This window comes from Barbus barbus (genome assembly GCF_936440315.1).
Source record: "Barbus barbus genome assembly, chromosome: 2".
In the NCBI taxonomy this organism is placed as follows: domain Eukaryota; kingdom Metazoa; phylum Chordata; class Actinopteri; order Cypriniformes; family Cyprinidae; genus Barbus; species Barbus barbus.
Window position 1 is genome coordinate 19,805,198 of NC_136730.1, and position 20,602 is coordinate 19,825,799.

At 37.7% G+C, this 20,602-nt stretch overlaps 1 protein-coding gene across 1 annotated transcript in view; it reads left to right on the top strand.

Moving 5' to 3' along the window:
- LOC306883382 (D-glucuronyl C5-epimerase B-like) overlaps window positions 1-20,602 on the top strand; it is a 70,898-nt gene that overhangs the window by 46,161 nt on the left and 4,135 nt on the right. The window contains exons 3-4 of the mRNA XM_079438587.1: window positions 754-1,259; window positions 17,721-17,960. Coding sequence (XP_079294713.1) covers window positions 764-1,259; window positions 17,721-17,960 — 736 coding nt within the window. The 5' untranslated portion in view covers window positions 754-763. The remainder of the gene's footprint in view (window positions 1-753; window positions 1,260-17,720; window positions 17,961-20,602) is intronic.

Below are 20,602 nucleotides of genomic sequence, written 5' to 3' on the forward strand. Positions count from 1 at the left end.
CTATTAGTCATTTTTATTTTTATTATAAAATAAAATAAAAGTTCCATAAACTTTTAATGTCAAAAATTAAAATGGCAAAATTAGAATTAGAACATAAATTAGAATTTAAGTTGCCTTGTCTAAAGCTAAATAAAAATAACAAAAATTTCTTAAAAATTACTGTAAAAATTATAAAATTGACAAAAGCACAACAAAATTACTGAAACATAAACAAATGAAAATTAAAACTAAAAATATGAAAATAAAAGCTAATTCAAAATAAATACAAAATAATTATAATGTAATACAAGTAACATGCAAAAATAAATGTTCCTGTTTTAGAAAATCCAGAAACAGGCTCCATTGTACTTGATTTTGGTCAAATGCCACATGTTCTTCCCCGAACAATAAATATGTAGTTGAAAAAAAAAAAAAGAAGCTTTTCCTCTGCTGCTATGAATTTTAGAAGAAATATGCAAAACAGCGAACAGTGTCACCCAGACAGATATTGAATTTCTCTAATGCTACCTTTGATTATTCATGCAGTGGGAAAATATTGATTAGACCTTTAAACTCTGATTAATTCCATGTAGGTATGCATAAAATTTTCCTCTGACTGGATTACTGATTACTCGACAGCTTAGATCTGAAATGTCACTGGTGTAGTGTGGGGTGTATAAATATGTAATTGCATGTTTGCCTGTTATTTCAGATCAACGAATGGGTCTTTCATAGAATGCGTTTTAATTTAATGTTTGTGTGTTTGTATTATAGGTAAGCAGTGATGATGCGTTGTCTGGTAGCCCGTGTTCACTACAAGACCCTGATAGTGATCTGCGCTCTCCTATCTCTGCTCACGGTCGTTCTGTGGAATAAGTGTACGAGCGAGAAAGCGCTGCACTTCCTTCCCCGGCACCCCCAGCCCCCTCCCAGCCCAAAAATAGACAGCCATCCGCAGCAGCCCCAGCCCCCCGAACCTCCACCTGTGGTTGGCGGAGTGCGCTACGAAGAGATCGACTGCCTGATCAATGACGATGCCACAATTAAGGGCCGCCGAGAAGGCAGTGAGGTGTACCTGCCCTTCAGCTGGATGGAGAAGTACTTTGAGGTGTACGGCAAGGTGGTACAGTACGACGGCTACGATCGATTCGAGTTTTCACACAGTTACTCCAAAGTATATGCCCAGAGAGAGCCGTACCACCCCAGCGGAGTCTTCATGTCCTTTGAGGGGTATAACGTGGAGGTGCGTGACAGAGTCAAGTGCATCAGTGGAGTGGAAGGTGAGTTATGTGGTAATGGTTACGCTTCACTTCTGATCGATCTTCTCTGATAATGGTTGCTTTGTGTTCAGAAAAAGTAGAAAAAAGATCTGCACACTGTTAATCCCTTTATTTTAAATGTTTAAAAAGCGACGTTTCGGTCAGAAGACCTTCATCAAGCAAACACATACAAACAGAAGCAAGACTCTCAATAAATACTAAGATTTAAGGCAGAGTTCCAATTGCTAACACCTGTTGGTAATCAAGGTAAATCATGTGAGCGGCTATATCACAATTAAAAAGAGGATGACCACATCATAACAGAACATCCATAAATACAAACACAACATCAGAAATGTGTTCAAACACAAGTAATTGCAGTTTACACCTGGTATTAACTTGTGTCTTTAAACATGCATCAAAAGTGAAATAGTGTTATATATACTGTTATATATTGTGGCGGGAGGAGCCAACGACAGACACAGTGGGTGTGGCGTCAAGCCTCGGAGAGGTTTTTATTAAACAATAAGGGGTAAAAATAACGTGTCCAAAGGGGAAAAAGTGTCCAAATAAACGGGGAATCTGGTGTCCTCGTTGTGTCACGGGGCTTGTGCAGGAGGGTAGTGTTCGTCAGGGAAGGGTCCAGGGAAGGGGCGGAGTCCGGTGGCCGCACGCGCTCCCCTCTCGGGGCCGGGAGCGAGTGGCGGCGGCGTCTCTTGCGCGGCACCTTCCAGCTCCTTGGTTCCCGGCGCTTCTGGCGGAAACGACGGCCCGGCATCCTGGCCCGTCAGCCGTCTCACGGGTGCGGCAGTCCTCCTCGACGCACCCTTCCTGGACCCACGAGGACACCAGCGTGCATGCACGGGGAAGAGACCGGTCTCCCGAGGAGAGGCGCGCTCGGTGTTTAAACGGCGACGGTGATGAGGCTCTATTCACGTCAGGTGCGCCTCATCACACGCCGCCAGCCTTGCGTGTTCAGCGCCCCTCCTCTCTCACACACCCACTCCCGTCGGGAGCCTGGTGAAGGGCGGCGAATATATATATTGTGACGAATATATATATTGCAACGAATATATATATTGTTTATGTTGTTTATTCACATTGTGTGCATGACACAGATGCTAAAACAGTCAAAAACCCATCATTAAATGTCGAAATAAACAAATGATCCAGAAGAGGTAAACATGTCAACTGTGTAAACGCCCTACACCGTGACCATAAATTATGCTACAGTTGCGATATGTAACACTGGTTCAGCTAAAATATCAAGAGGCAACTTGTTACCCAAGAACTTCATTTGAACAGTTAGGGGCTGTCATGGCCTAATGGTTAGAGAGTCGGACTCGTAACCCAAAGGTTGCGGGTTCGATTCTCAGGTCCGGCAGGAATTGTCGTTGGGGGGAGTGAATGTACAGCGCCTTCTCCACCCTCAATACCACGACTGAGTGCAAGGCACCGAACCCCCAACTGCTCCCCGGGCACCACAGCATAAATGGCTGCCCACTGCTCTGTGTGTGTGCACTTTGGATGGGATAAATGCAGAGCACAAATTCCGAGTATGGGTTATCATACTTGGTCACGTCACTTTCACTTTCACTTTTTGAAGTGGATCAAAGTTGTCCTAAGACAAGAACGCATTTTTGGTTTTAGGACAACTTTTATGAAAGGTTTTGATCCACTTCAAATGTTGACTAATTATTTTGGTCCACCTGAGGTGAACGTTAATAGCTGGTGTTCAATTGGTTAGGTTGCCTTAGGTTGTATGGACTGTACTTTCGGTCCACACTGTCATCAGTATGTATTCATCTGCCAATCTAGTATTCTTAGATCTTTTGACCATTTTACCATGTTTAAATCCATTCTGCTTGTTTTTTCAATCCTAATTAGAGCAGAAAATGTGAGAAAAATCAGCAGATTCTGCCTGGGACTACTCATAACTGCCTCTCCTAATGTGTCTCACACAGTTACTTTTTCCCTCATCGTCAAGATTCACCTAAATACATGTCACATTAAAGTAGCACTTAATTGTGGCACATTGGGAGAAGTGAGAGGCAAAGCGACCTGCCTCATTTCTAACACAACTTGTTAGTGGCCATTAATAGTCATTTAGTGCAGTCCAAGAGTAGTTTCCTGGAAGCCAGACTCGAATGATTTACGTCTGGTTCTTAGTGAGTAATGCACCCTCAATGGACTATACATTAAGCAAATGAAAGTGGAATTGATTCAGCCAAGAACTGAAACACAAGAGCTGATTTGATGACCTTAAACGTAATGGAGAATAATTTTGCACTCAGACTCCCATGTGTCTTCTGGTGAATGTCAATGAGGAAAAGCAAAACCAAATTAAAGCAAAATCATTTCATTTTTTGTTAAGGAACTTAAATGACAAGCAATTCAAAATTAATTCAGAGATGACACTCCGTGACAGGAAAAAGCTGATTATGGTGGTCTCGGTTGTGTCCTTCAGAGGCGTTTTACTGTCCAGAAACTGCATTTTTCTCTTCACTGTGTCAGTGATCCATCACTGTTTCGCTGCCCTGACAGATTACTTTCAGCCATTTCCTGCTGGCTCACTCTTCTCTCCACCTCTCTATCACTTTGCAAGGACCGTCCTTCAGCAGTCGGGGTTAAGTGCCCTGTTCGAGCCATCACACTGATAGAGCAGAAGTCTGATCCCAGTCTCACTCCAGTTCTCGGATCACGTCAGGCTAACACCACCATATCGAAGCTATTTTCACAAAGTTTGTGATGCTCTCTAAAGAGAATAGAGAGTCGTTCAGTGCTATTCGCTCATCTATATTCTTTTATAATGAGACTGGGTAATGAAGTAATCACTTCTTAAGGAAGTATTGAAAATGAGGTCAGTCTGATCAATACTTGAGTATAAAGAATGCCTTCCCAACCACAACTTAATTACTATTCACTGAATATGGTGAAGCCTTTCGCAGTGCTTCACAGGATACTAATGCCAAACAAAGTGGAAGAATTTTTAAATTAAATGAATATAAATCTAATTCAAAGCAGGCCTAATCTGTGTGTTTGTATGTGAGTGTACGTCAATGTAACCAATGACAAGCGTGTATACCAGGGGTCACCAAACTTGTCCTGCAGAGTTTAGCTCCAACTTGCCTCAACACACCTGCCTGGGAGTTTCTATGCCTAGTAAGACCTTGATTAGCTGGTTCAGGTTTGTTTGAGTAGGGTTGGTGGAGCTAAACTCTGCAGGACACCGGCCCTCCAGGACCGAGTCTGGTGACCCTTGGTGTAAACCACACTGTAACCGATTTTTGTAATTTGAACAGTATTTTACTGTAAACTGCAAAGGATTGTGGGAAAATATATGTATTTTACAGTAAACTACTGTAAATTTACAGTAGTAAACTTGCCCGCGAAAAACTGACCAATGGCAAGGGAGATTTCTTTTATTTACTGTTTGGTGGAAGCAGCTGTAAAAGGACAAAAGAAACGCACAAGTTAAATGGACAAAAAGGTTAGTATATTATTTGTGTTTTGTGCAAAACTGAGATTTTTTAAGATGTTTTAACTTGTTAACAGCAAACTAACATTTATTCATCGTGTCTTTTTTCATGTCAGGAGTTGGGGCCTTTTTTTCTGACTGACGGGTGGATTAACGCTGCCATAACGGGGATAACATCGACTGGTGAGTAAATTAAGGTCACCTATATTAGTCGAAATAAAGTTTAGTTAAACCGAGAAACACGTTTGTAGATTCTGCTGCCCTTTAATGCAAGTTAGTTAATCTGGCTAGTCCTTACTTAACCTTAACAACGAACTAACGTGACATAACGTTACTGAGGTAAAGTGCGTAGGCAACACCACTGTTTCATTGGAGATTTTAAACCGTATTTTCAAGAACTTCTTTTGTTTGTTCTTTTCAAGTTTCTAGTCTAGATGTTGTCTACGTCGGAGGTGTATTTTGGAGCCTCTTCTTGTGAATGCCATCGATGATAACATCATCTGGTAAGTTAATAATGTCAGTTAGACGAAGTTAACAAACACAGAGAAGCATAATATCTTTTGTATACTGCCTCTTTATCGCAAGTGCAATTCTCTTCAAATGCTATTTACGTTAGAATCATGTGTACCAATGTTGTATGTAACTTTAGAGACGGTCCCTATTCAGTGAGAGACGTAAAATAAAACCGCAAGCTAACATGAAATACTGAGGAAAACTGAGTTAAGAAATACCACTGTAAAGTACATCTTTTTGTATTTTATTTTCAAGTTTGTGGTCATGTCATCTGCATCGGTGGAGTATTGGAGTCTTTTCCTGTGATTGCCGTCGTAACAACAGGTGAGCTTTCATCAACTTAACTAATGTTACTAAAGTAGCCAAATTAGCCACGGGCTGCTGTTCTCCACTAACTCCAGAACGAGTTTACTTTTTAAAAAGAGGAACGGGCTAGCAATATATTAATATAGTAAGTTTTGCTTATAAATATTAAAAATGTGGTAACACTTTACAATAAGGTTCATTAGTTAACATTAATGTTAGTTAAAAACATTAGTAAACATGAACTAAGAATAAACAATACTTCTACAGCACTTATTAGTCTTAGTTAATGTTAATTTCAGCATTTACTAATGGATTATTAAAATCAGGGACGGATTAACACACGGGCCTACTGCTATGAAACAACCGCTCCAGTGGCGCAGATGGTAAAGCGCGTTCTGTGGTATTTTTGACGCGATCGACTAGGGTTCGAACTCGCCTTTTGCCGAACTTTTTTTCTCCCTTTTCAAATCTCATATCACATCGTAAAGGCATTTATTTTTAATAAAAATTAAAGAAATAAAAGTTGAAAATAAAGTATCGGGTAGAGTTAGGGTAGGTGTAGGGAGGGCTTTATATATCAATAAGGTGGCATCCATTTAATAATCTGAATCAAAATGATAATTTACACTCAATACGTTATTATTGCATACTGTTTTATAGTGTAATACAATACTGAAGTGCAGATAATTGCCACTATTTTGCAACAAGTAGTATAAATAGCAGAAAATCCTGCTATTTTAAAATAGTGTAAATGTAATCTATAGCTATTTGCACTTAGTGTAAATAACATATTGCTAAAAATACTGCTATTTGAATTTAAGAAAAATGACCGCAATTTCAACTGAGGGGGGCCTATAAATCCGTCCGTCCCCAGGGCAACTTTGCGGCATAATCCGTCCCTGATTAAAATCACAAGTTGTGTTTGTTAACATTAGTTAATGATGCACTGTGAACTAACATGAATAAACATCAACTGTATTTTCATTAGCTAACATTAACAAAGCTTAATAAATAGTGTAATAAATGCATTGTTAATTGTTTGTTAGGTAATACATTAACTAATGTTAACAAATGACACCTTATTGTAAAGTGTTACCAAAAATTTTATTAAAAATGTTTGTATTGCTGTTTTTTTTTTTTTTTTTTTTTTTTTTGTCCCTCCTGATCATAAACTATAGTAACACTAAAAGGGTGTTGTGACTCTGTCTGTTACAGGAGATTTCTCCAGGCAAAAACAGGATCCTGACTATGAGGGCAGAATCATCATCCAGGCAGCTGTCCATTTTACAGAAATGCAGAATTAGGTAGCCCAAAATACATTTTGTTTTGCATTGCATTTACATTCATGCACTTGCCAGATGCTTTTATCCAAAGCAAGTTATATTTAAAGTAGAGGAGCACAACCTAACACTGTTTGACTTTCTTAGTTTGTGTAAATCCACATGGGGTTCAGAGTATATATATTTTTTTTTATACAGTTTAATTTCACACTTGTCTAGTGTAAATATGTTGGGTTGTTTCAGAATTACAGTGTATATGTTTTTCGCTATTTATCTCAAAAGAATGGAAGTGAAATGTGACAACATGCCCCGTTGGTGGGGTACATTGTAACATATGAGGGGCACGTTGTAACATAACCATATGACAGCTTAAAATGTTATCGGATCTAATATATGGCAGATCATTGAATATAGGATCATTGATATGGCAGCTAGTAAATATTGTAAATTTGGTTATGCTAGCATGTGGAAATATTTAAACCATGTGTGTTACAACTAACCCCGTGTTAGTTTGTGCCCTGCACTCCCCTACACATTTTATTAAGTTATTCATTCCCTGGGAATCAAACAGGGGTGGCGCTAGGGGAAGGCCCCGAAAGTTTTCATGCGCATTAAAATTATTTCTATTAAACCAGCACTTAAAGGAACACTCCACTTTTTTTGGAAAAAAACTCCCCAAGAGTTAAACAGTTGAGTTTTACCGTTTTTTTAATCCATTCAGCCAATTCTTTTTTTAATCCATTCACTTTTAGTTTAGCTTAGTTTAGCATAGATCATTGAATCGGATTAGACCATTAGCATCTCGCTCAAAAATTACTAAAGAGTTTCGATAATTTTCCTATTTAAAACTTGACTCTTCTGTAGTTACATTGTGTACGAATAATCAAGGAAATTTGCTGCCGTACCATGAGTGCAGCAGGCGTAGTGATATTACGCAGCGCCTGAAAGCAGTCCTCAACTATATCATAACCTGTTACCTAGCTGGGACTACTTTCAGGCGCTGTGTAATATCACTGCGCCTGCTGCACTCATGGTACGGCAACAAATTTCCTTGATTATTACGCCGGAACGAGAGTATAGTTCCTAGCCATATCAGCCTAGAAAATCGCAACTTTTCATTTTCCATCAGTTTTTGTACACGATGTAACTACAGAAGAGTCAAGTTTTAAATATGAAAATTATCGAAACTCTTTAGTCATTTTTGAGCGAGATGCTAATGGTCTAATCTGATTCAATGATCTATGCTAAGCTAAGCTAAAAGTACTACCGCCAGAACCGGAGATCGGCTGAATGGATTCAAAAATGGTAAAACTCAACTGTTTATCTGTAGGGGAGTTGTAAAATGAACCTATTTCCAAAAAGTGGAGTGTTCCTTTTAAACGGCAAAATGCAGCTGCTTCAGGTATCTTTAATTTACTGTAACCTATAAATTCATAATATCGATATCCCCATCTGACAAAATTAGATTACTGTTACTGTATAGCAACAAATATAGATTTTTAATCATGGTATTATAATCACAGATTTTCTAGGACACACACACATTTAGATTGACTAGAATATATGAACAGATTGGTTAGCATTTAGCATGGTCTGTGGCAGACTTTACAAAGTGTCAGGGCAACAAAATTCAATAAAAAAAGTTAATATTAAGTGATTTAAATCGTGAAGAAAATATTGTCTTTTTGCTCTATTTCGCAAAAATGGTTCTAAACAAAGCCATGTTGTGCGTCTCTGCACACAACAGTGTTTCATTACTGAATTAATTTACCTTTTTTGAATGCCTTGAATCAGTGATTCACTGATCCATTCATATCAATGGATATCAATCAGCCGTTTTTAATGAACTGATAGAATAAATGACTCAATGGCTCCGTTAAGGCAGTGTCTTGCTACCACCTACTGGTACTAGTTTTAGTCTCATTATCATTCTATTTTTTTTTTATCACATATTTTTGTGTTCAATTGTTTTTGTTTATATTTAAAATATTAATTTCATAATATTTATGCAATTTGTAAGTGCAAATTATTGTTGTCACTTAAAAAAAAAAAATTATGTCACAGTGCACACAGCAGGGAGGAACAAGGAACACGCAGATGAGGATGTAAGTCAAAATAACAGTCTTTACTGAAGACATCAAAGCAGGGCAAGACAAGGCAAGGCAGTCACAGACAGGAACACCGGGGAGTAACGAGTAGACCAGCCGAAATCAAACTGAACAGACAGGACTATAAATACACAGGATAGTCATAGATAATGAGACGAACACAGCTGGACAAGAATTAACTAATGATCACATTAGACGAGGACAGGAAACAAACCAAATAAGGAAACAAGAGGCGGGAACACATGACACACACGACAGAGGACTGACGGTGTAACTTTTCAGCATAGCCTGTTTTATTTGACTTGTATCCCGTGTATTCTGATACATAAATTAATGTCTCTAGGCTAAGCCCCAGATATCCACTCACCCTAGAACCGCCCCTGGAATCAAACCCATTAATTCAGCATTCTAGCACTTTCCTCTAAAATGGAGCTTTAATAATTTGAATGTGATGGATTATCAACTAATTATGTACTTTCCCTTGTAGGTGCGTTCAGATGTAGTATATAACATTTTTATTAACATCAAAGTGCACACAGCACCAGTTGAGGCAAATTCTGTAAACACCGCTTTGAACAATAATGTTTTTTTTTTCTTTTTCTTGTGCTTGCAGGTTCATTCAGACAGTCAGTCTTTGTGGCACCAAATGCATTGAAAGTCACAGATCAGCTGGAATTCTGGAAAGAGGGTGCAAAGAAAAAGGATCTGCCTGAATCCCATCCTGCTTTTTCTCATCGGAGAGCTTGTCAACTTTGACTGTCAAAATTACTGAAACAGCAGAAACTAATTTTTACTGTATAATTTCATTTTGTTAACACTACCAGTCAAAAGATTTTTAATGTTTTTAAAGAAGCCTCTTCTGCTCACCAAGCCTGCATTTATTTGATCCAAAGTACAGCAAAAACAGTACAATTTTGAAATATTTTTACTATTTAAAATAAATGTTTTCTATTCAAATATAATATTAAAAATGTAATTTATTCCTGTCATCAAAGCTGAATTTTTAAATTACTCCAGTCTTCTGTAATGTAAAAATGTGATATAAAGCAAATAGTTTAATTTAGCTCAAAGGGAATCATTTATGATTTTATAGGGAATTTGAACAGACTCGCTGATCACTGAGGCGACAGCGATTCATTGACCAAGCCATATAACATCAACTCTGCACTGGATATTAAAATCCAAAATATAGTGAAAACACATAAATTTCAATATAAATAAGTTTTTATTTATATAAACCTAAGACATAAACTAATCAAACACATGAACACACGTATTCACGCATTCACCCGTTGCAGAAAGAGAGAGAGTGAGGAAAGGATGAGTTTAAGAGAATGAAAATGTGAAATCCCAAGTTTACAGCAATATGCACTATTGCATAGACCTGAACAACCATCAATCACTTATTTAACCCTCGCTTTGAGTTTCACAATGAGGCTAAAATTTGTATTAACTGCACCAATTCAGTTAGAATTTGGAGGTTACTTGCTTGTTGCAAAGGGAATCCCTTTTGTGTCGTAGTTGCAGGAAAGAGGGTTCCCCGAAGTTGCTGATTGGCTGAGAGTTCAGTAGTCGTAAAGTGACGTCTTGGGGAAGCCAATGGTTGGGCGTTGGCTGAGGATGCAGAGTTTTGGCTGGTAAAAGTTTTGAAGCGATCACTGACTAGAGGAGTGGCGGCAAAACTTAACTGAGTACACGAAACTCGCAACGGAAAATAAAATAAATTAAAGTAAAAGAATAAAGGGATGTAAAGAGACTAGGTGGGTTTTCTTCTCATTGTGGTAGCAGCTGGCACGTAGGCCAGAGCACGCTCAAAGAGCAGCGTCAAAAACGCGGTGGCAAAAGTTGAAGCAAAAAAATGAGAGCGAAAAGAGAGAAGGTTTGATGGTATCCTGAGTTTTTAAACTCGGCTTCTGAACACATCCCATCTGGTGTCTTGACCAATTAGATTATTATCTTAGCTAGGGGTGTTCCTTCCATCATAAATCAGCATGTTATCAATCACATGGTCCGATTTTTACAGGCTCTTGCAAAGTATACTTTTGAACATGATTTCTATAACAAGACTATGATACATTTGCCAAAGAATTGATTGGAAGAAACATTTAAAGCATAATTTTTCAAACTCATACATACCAAACATGCAAATGAATCCTTCAGCTATTCAATAATGATTAAAAAGACATACATAATATTTGATTAAAACATGATAGTATAATATGTGTCTTGCATGCATAATATGGAGTGATGCATAAAAATGATTAGTTTCATTAAAATGAAAATGAAAGTCTTTTAAGATGATTTTAGGTGCATATGGAAACGGCAGTCTCTGTGAACAAAGATATTTCAGTCTGGTTCTTTGTCTTCTATGTGTGGTGGAAAAGTCAATCTAAGGAAGCTCGTGATTTCAATCGTGGACCACATGATGGCCATCTCTTTGACCATCAGTCTTGATTACTTGCTCCCAAATTTGACGATCTCCTTCCTGAATTGGAATTATCAATAAGTGTTCTTTTGTCTTAATGTTGCAAGCTGTTTTGTGAAAGAGGATTGGTTAGGCTTTCTTCAGATGGCTGGAGCTAGGAATCTGATTTACAACGTCCTCTTGGGCGTCTCTGGAATTTCAACTTCTCATGTTTCAATGTTCTGATCGAATCTTAACTTTGTCTGATTCGGTCTCTGATATCCTACACTTCAGTGTCACATGATCCTTTATAAATCATTATAATATTCTGATTTGCTGCTCAAAAAAAAAATATTATGATGTTGAAAACAGCTGAGTCTAATTTTTTCAGGTTTCCTTGATGAATAGAAAGTTCCGAAGAACAGCATTTATCTGAAATAGAAATCTTTTGTAACATTATAAATGTCTTTATCTTCACTTTAGATCAATTTAACCCATCCTTGTTAAATAAAAGTAGTAATTTCTATACATGTGTTATAAAATCTTTTTATTTCAGATAAATGTTGATCTTTGGATCTTTCTATTCATCAAAGTATCCTGAAAAAATGTATTCAACTGTTTTAAATATTTATGATGATAATATTAATAATAAATGTTTATCAGCTTATTAGAATGATTTCTGAAGGATCATGTGACACTGAAGACTGGAGTAATGATGCTGAAAATTTTGTTTTGATCACAGGAATAAATTACATTTTAAAATATATTCAAATAGAAAGCTGTTATTTTAAATAGTCATAGTAAAAAAAATTCACAGTATTACTGCTTTTGCTGTATTTTGGATCAAATAAATGCAGGCTTGGTGAGCAGAATAGAATCCTTTAAAAACATAAAACATCTAAATGTTCAAAAACATTTGACTGTTAGTGTAATTACTTGTTTTTGCTTTTCAGTATGTGTATGTTTTACCATGAAACAAAGTGCCCAGGGGACTGTGGTGATGCCTTTTTTCAGCTGGTTCATCCTAGAGATCATGACTTGTAATTTGTACTTTTAAAAAGAAAATGTTCAACGAGTTATTGTGATTTTTATGGGGTTGGGGTGGTAAAAATCATGCATTACAGTGCTGTACCACAATTTGATTGTTTTTTACAGGCACCAGATGTTTAAACTACATGAAAATAAACACTGCAGCACTGATACTGTAAATGAAAATATGGTAAAGATACTGTAATTGAAAATACAGTAAGGCCATTATTATACTGTAAATGCAATGTAGAAAATGAATCCTACAAAAATATATTTATTTTATTATTTAGCTTTTAGGGAATCACTCTTAAGAGTTGATCTGCATATGATTAATTGTTATCAATCATAATGTACAACGTATGCCTTGTTAACGACTTGTCCAGCAAGCATTAATAACAGCAAGTTATTTCTTAACGCTTTGTTTATTTAATTCGTGGCCAACTATTAAAATAAATCAAATAGTTAAATTGAGTCAACTTAGTTAGCTCCTGAGCGTAGGTAAAACGCGATCTTTTTGGCAAATAGTTACGACATGTTAAATCACATAACACAGACAAAGATTTCTTAATAAAGTCAAAGTTTTATTCACTATTCTAACACAACATTAACTGACTAGACAACACAAACAGACATAAACACACATACGTTGCAATGGGAGCGAGTTATTTATATCTGAAGAGAGAGAGACTTAGGTTTTAAAGCTTTTCAACCTGAGGAAACTCATAGACAAAGAAGTATTTTATCTTTACTCTCAACGGAGAGATATCCAGGTTTCAGTCAATAAAGAGATTTGCCTTACTTGGTCTTTCAGTTGTTTCGATCGAACTCAGTTCAGGCTTTCTTCGGTTCAAAGTGACTTTTTCCTCCTTTGCTTTGGTAGAGACGAACTGTGGCTGCGTTCGGATTGGCTGCTCGGGAGGTCGTGTGACTAGCGCACTCTTCAGTGGTTGGTTGTCTCTTTCTGACGTGGTGAACCTTTCAGGAAGGCTATCCAGTTCTTAGAAGTTTAAGGTTAAAGTTCTTTGGTCGTTTGCAGTACTCAGCCGTGGTGTTAAGAGGCGAGAAGCAAAGCGTGAGCAGAACGAGAGACTCGCTGGCGTGCGTGTCCTCCTGTTGTTTTCAAACTCCAACTCAACTCTCATGGTTGAGTATCCGTTTTTAACGGGACGATTTGGGGTCCGCCTTTTTGGCGCGTGGCCCAATCGCAAGCGTCTCTGTGGGCGGAGCCCCGCCCTGCAGAGTTTCGTGTTGCATACATTATCTGCGCAAGTATTTTATCACATAAAAACTTATAACAGCAGACTTCCATTCATCTTGTAAATAGGCGTTAATGAAAAACAGATAAGATTTAATTCATACCACAATATTATTATTCATTAAATCAGCTTTCATCCGAGACCAAACAGTAGCCGTTTAACAGGCACCAAAATACAAATATCCTTTATATTCGATTTCGTAGTTAAGGCATTGATTAAACGATCCTAAATAATCAGAGCATGTGATAATGAACAACTAGTACTCAGGAAGATTATAAATTCTGGAAACAGATTTACCATAGATTTAAAATAATGCAACAGCTTATAAATGTCACAAACAAAACCACCCTTTAATGTATAAACTACATTGTCTATAGTGTTTTGTTTCAGGGTATAATTTCAGTCGCAGAAGCCAGTATAACTTTGTTCTTTTAAAACAACATCTTTCCGGGTGTGGCTCTTTCTTTCTCTTTGTTAGATGAGCGAACATGGACCAGTTGAATTCCTTTGTCTGTTTTAGAGAGCGCAACAGAGAAAAGGCGCGCGTTTTCAGGAATGCGCGTGATAGCCGGGTCATAAGGTCTTTGGTTCGAAAAGTCTGGGAATTGTCTTTAGTTCGAGTCGCTTGTAAAAACGTCATCCTTTACTGCGACTTAATGGATAGAGATTTAGGGAATATGGCGCCAGTAAAGTTTAGGCTCCGGGAAGGGGAGTTCGGAGCGATAGGTTCCGCTGGAATGCGAGCTTTGATCCATCTTTGCATCAGGAATGTGTTGAACCTAGATGTGTGGTATCCTGATCAGGCACTACAGCAATTACAATAATACTGTAACCGTTTTTACAGTAACTTACTGGCATCCAGCTGCCAGTAAGTTACGGTAAAATTTACAGCAATCTTTTTACAGTGCAACCATTGCTCACTTCACTTGCTCAAAAACAGAGAGCATTCTACAGTACTCTGTTTAAAATGCTGAAATTAAGCACTTCCAGACATGCTGGTCTGAGAAGCTTTCACTCTTTGCAAAGTCATTGATCAGCATTCAGGATTAAACCACTTTCAACTCTTTTCTGGTGAAAGCTTTTAAAACATGCAGACCTTGTTTTGTGTGTGCATTCAAAGGACCCCCTTTTTTTGTAGCACCACAAAGAGGCACATTCATATCATAATCTTCTGTGGCAGGTGGAAAAATTGGGTTGTCTGTTTGTTGAGATGAAATTCTCAATGTCTGTGGCAGTACTAAAGCAATGGAGTTCGTAGTAGTCCCCTACTTTTGTTTCCTTTCTAGCCTCTTCTCCTCCATAACCAAGAGCCAGTCCATTACTCTGAGTCTGTTTACATGGAGCTGCTCTGTGTTCTGCACGCTACAGAGAAGCTCTATAGCAGTAATGACCATGTAGGAATGAAGGAGCCTGTAGGGAATCATCTGAGGTTTGAAGCATTGCCTCCTCCAGTAACCATGGAAAATTAAAGCAAGCGCTGCCTCAAAACACAAGTGTAACATTTAAGAACAGGCTTGAGTCCAGTGTTCAAGCAATGTTAGGGTGCTGGTATGAAGGTCGTGCGACCTGCTGGTGTCCGTCAGTGTTGGATCTCTCTGAGGTAATCAATTGGCATGTATTTTTAACTGTCAAAATTATGCCAACAGAAAACCGCTTTGATCGCCTCAGAAGGTTTAATTCACTGTAGTAAGAAATATGGCCATTTTTGAAAAGTGTTGCTCATACAAACACTCAAAACAAAGATTAATTAGAGGTTCTGTTCCCCTCGTTTTCATCCCAAGCGTCAGAGGCACAAAAACAGTGTGTTGAGCTCAGAGGTAATAACCCACATGAGCCTGCGGCAGTGTGTTAGAGCAGAGAGCCTATTATCAGAGACAGCGGACAGACTCATCAGTCTCCACTGAAGGAGAGAGAGAGAGGGAAAGAGAATAAAAAGGAATGAAAAGGAGATGAGTACGGAGGGTGACAGTGAAAGAGAGCTCCTTTTTCCTCCTCCTTCAGTTTGAGGGATGGCGTCTCCTCCAGCAGAGGATCAGAGTGCTCTGAATAGTATCTAGGCCAGGGAGCGCCTCCACAGTGCCCATCTGCCTCCTGATGCAGGTCCCGCTTAGAGCCTGCATGTGTATGTGTGTGTCCTGGAAAGCGGGAGGCAGTCTCATTGGTGTGTTTGTCATCTATATTGCCTTGTTATGTCTGTGTTTAACCCTGCATGTGTTTTTTTTTTTATGTGTATGTTTGTGAATAGATCCTTTCATGCCTGCTATAAACCAGCAGCACGGTCGCAGTACTTTGCCTGAGGCTTGATTATTGTCATTCCAGGCTGTAGAGTAGATGAGCTGTGATTTAAAAAAAAATAAATAAATAAAAAATAAAGATAGAAAGAAGGTGAATGAAAGCCTGGTGAACTGTAACCCTCAGCATTTATGTCAGTGCTGAAAGCACAACTTACAGACCAAGGCTATTTGCTTAGGGGCTTCAGTGGTCCAGTGTCATTCCCACAGTGTCTTTTGTACATCTCTGGCTAATTGAAGGTTTATATGTTTTCACTTGTCACTGTGTACTCTGGGTTGTGTATCTGATCTATATTGTGTAAAAGTCTTGAAACCAAAAACAAGATTATGTATAATGAATGAAGATGGCATCCGTGCAGAAACCACTGCTTCACATTATCACAGTTGAGTTAAAAACAAAAAAGACTACACATTAAAAGCTAGAAAATGCTGTAAAGCAATATCAGTTTAAAATGCATAACGTCCTAAAACACAAATGTGAAAAGTTAGAATTTTCAAAATTCTTCAAATTTGAAGCCTAAATTGACCAAGGTAAACAATGTGTGTATGAACACTTGTGATTTTTGAATTTTATGTTAATGTGGTAATGCTATGTTGCTTGGCAACTAAAAAGAAACGGAGTAATGCAGGTTATTAGCCTTTAGACTCCAGAGGAATAATTATTTAACACTTTTTTTATGATTTCAACTATGTATTGAACATTTATGTTTATAGTACTGTTTTCATTTTAAAAAAAGCATTTTAAATGCATCACATTTTACTTTTGGGTCCAATTCCAGTATCAGTGTGAGTACCAGCACAAGAACTAGTGGCAGATGTGTAACACTTTACCAGCTCACAATGAGAAAATGCCAGCTTTGTTTAATCATGTTATTGATTTGTTCAGTTTGCCAAAACTTTACACAGACACACATCATCCAATATTCCTGACATACACTGCCATTCAAAAGTTAAGGGTCATTAAGTCTCTTAAGCTCACCAAGATGGCATTTATCTGATCAAAAATACATAAAAAATTGAAATATTGTAAAACATTATTACAATCAAAAATCTTCTGTTTTTGTATTTTAATATATTTAAAAATATAATTTATTTCTGTGATTGCAAAGCTGAATTTTCAGCAGCCATTACTCCAGTCTTAAGTAGTGCTGTCAAGCGATTAATTGCGATTAATCACATCCAAAATAGGTTTTGTTTACATATATGTATGTGTGCTGTGTATATACATTATGTATATATAAACACACACACATGCATGTATATATTTCAGTAAAATGTTATGTTTATATATTAAATATATTTATTTATAATATAAATTATATGAATATAAATAGACATAAAGACATGTAAATATTTTCAAAATATATATTGTATGTGTGTGCGTTTATATATACTTAATAAATATACACAGAACACACATATATTACGCAAACAAAAACTTATTTCGTATGCGATTTAATCGCGATTAATCACTTGACAGTGTCTCATGATCCTTCAGAAAACAATGTAATATGTTGATTTGTTCCTCCAAAAACATTTCTTCTTATCAGTGATGATAAACAGTTGTGCTGCTTAATTATTTCATGGAAGTTGTGATACTATTTTTTTGAAATTCTGTAAAGAATCGAAAGTTCAGAAAAACAGCATTTGTTTAAATTTTGTAACATTGTAAGTGATCAATTTATTGTGTCTGTGCTGAATAACAGTATCATACTGGCTCCACACTTTTGAATGGTAGTGTAAATATATATTTGTTACTCTTCTCTTCAGTTTAACACCCATTCTCTAATATATCTTTACCTGGTTCCTCCCTACAGGAGTACCTTTGTCCACCCAGTGGGGCCCTCAAGGGTATTTCTATGCTATCCAGATAGCTCAGTATGGCCTGAGTCATTACAGTAAGAACCTGACAGAGCGGCCACCACACATGGAGGTGTATGACACAGCGGAGGAGAGAGACAGGAGGTCTAGCGCGTGGACTATCCCTAAAGGCTGTTCTCTCGCCAGAGTCTATGACAAGACCAGAGCCACATCAGTACGACAGTTCAGCGCTCCAGGTACCGAAGCAGATATTGAACTACATGCTTTCAGTTTATTTTGTCTAGTTTCATTTGTCTGGTATTCTTTTGTTCTTTTATACACTCCATTCTGTTTTGTATTCTATATCCTCCAGATTCACACCTAGTATGTATACCGTTCAACATCAGTTGGACTAAAACAATAATTTATCTTTTTAAAACGCCATGTAAACCCTTTAGTCTGATGAAATCGAGTGTTGCTTCATCCCTACCTGTTTTCTTATCTCTTCTGTGTTCTTCTATCAGCATCTTTGCGTGGCCCCTTATAGTCCTGCTCCACTGGGCATGCACATAAACACCCTCAAAACGTCAAAACACACTCTACTAACAGTGCCTCATACGCTACCGCTGGAACATTTGCGGTCAGTATTATTTATTTTTTTAAATGAAATTAAGGCTTTTATTCAGAAAGGAGGTATTAGATTAATAATAAAAGCAATCAGTTACTCTTTATTTTAAGGTGTCCTTGTTAGTGTGATTATACATTTAAGTACTGAGTAATATTAATTAACTACATGTATTTACTATATGGTTGGCTTAAGGGTACTTGCATGTAATTATGCATAATTAATTGTTATTATTTTAGGAAGTACATGTTGCAAGGACACCTTAAAATAAAGTGTTACCCAGATTTCTATATTAAATAAATGCTGTTCTTTTGAATTTTCTATTCATCAGAGAATCCTGAAAGAAATGTTTCAACCAACCTGTTTTCAAAATTGATAATAAGAAATGTTTTTTGAGCACCTAATCAGCATATTAGAATGATTTTTGAAGGGTCATGTGACACTGAAGACTGAAGTAATAGCTGCTGAAAATATAAGTTTTTAAAATATATTCAAGCACCACTGTCAAATTTATAGATAACAAAGAGGCTGTTTAATGTCTACAATGCTTATTTCTCTGTAACAATAGAATAATTCTTTCATCAGACAGCATTTTTATTCTTTCAGTCACCAAATTGCACACAAGGGATTATGGGGTATCACAGATAGTGGCGGAAACATCTCTGCAGCCTTCCTTCAGAAATCAAACAGATGGACGCATCACAGTTGACAGTACATTCTGTTCCTCCCTCAGGATACTGCACGATAAGGCAGCATTTTTGGGGTTTCGGACACACCGTGCTTAGCATTGAGCTAATCAATAGCCATTAGAATTAGCAGGGCTGTCGCGCCGGCAGGCAGTAATTGGTGTCATCACCCGGAGCATTGATTAGAACGGGGTCAACTAGGACACACTGGGTCCAAGGCTCCAGCAGGGCGCTGCCTCCCTCCTGCTCTCTCCGTCCTCCATATCACTGCTATTGATGGGAGGGTAATCAGAGCAGGACAGTACAAATCCACTTAGTCTCTGCATTGCCTTAAGTAATGGATTTATGAGTGCATTAAATAGTGATAGGGGCTGTTTGAGCCAAAATGTCCTTTGCTGCATCTTTTTTCCTTTGATTTGCCTTTGTCCTTTATCCCTCTCCTGTCCTATTTTCTGTGTTGCTTTAATGTTGTCGATATTACTCAGTCTTGCGTTTTCTCTTGCTCAAGCACTCAACCTCATTCTTGTTCTCATGCTCTTTCATGCCTTCTTCTCCAGTAGAGAGTATGAGTTGGTTTCCTTTTTGTTCTGTATAACCTTGTCAGAAGGCAGCACAGACAGAGAGGGATTTGAGTTTAACAGTGAGAGATGACTTTTGTATAAAGTGTTGAATGTGCACTTCTGTAAAAAGAGAGATAAAGTACTTTGATTGAGAGTTGGAAAACTGATCTGCTCGCTTTGCAGCGGATTGCACTGCAGTGTTCAACTTTCTTCTGGAGGAGAAATGAGTTTTAGCACTGTACAATGTCAGATGGATTGTTTTAAAGTTGTTCACGGTCTGAGCTTTTCTGCCTCTCTGGCACCAACTTGTCTGTATAATTAACCCCAGGAGAAAGTGACTAGTGAAACTTTGTGTGTGTGCGCGCGCGCGTTTTTGTGACAAATGAGGACATAAATTTGAGGACACAGGTATTACAAGGTGAAGGTGACTTCAGGACATTGACCCATGTCCCCACTTTTCAAAACACTTATAAATCATACAGAGTGAGTTTTTTGGGGGGAATGTAGAAATGCACAGTCTCCTGTGAGGGCTAAGTTTAGGTGTAGGGTATGTGTAGGTGTAGGGCAATAGTACATACAGTTTGTACAGTATAAAAACCTTTACACCTATGGGATGTCCCCACTTTTCGCAAAGACAAACGTGTGTGTGTGTGTGTGTGTGTGTGTGAATCTGTACTTGTTTGAGTACTTGTTTGTGTATGCAAATGATACTGTAAGGGAAACAAAAGAACGTCGCTGTAGACGACGTGTTATACTGCTAATATCACAGTGAAGCCAAAATTTGCCAAAAATATATCAGTATTTCACAGATTTTACCTGACAACAGTTTGTCAGCTTACTTGGTGCGATCTGCAGCAAATGGCGATAATGTGAAGTACAAGTGAAATATGGAATTCGTATATAGACGTAGCTAAAGTGGTGAATGAAGCAGCAGCAGTCTGCAAACAATGCCACATTTCATGCCAATCTGCCACACAGTTTGACATTCATCAACAAATTCACACTTCACTAATAATATTAGATTTCTT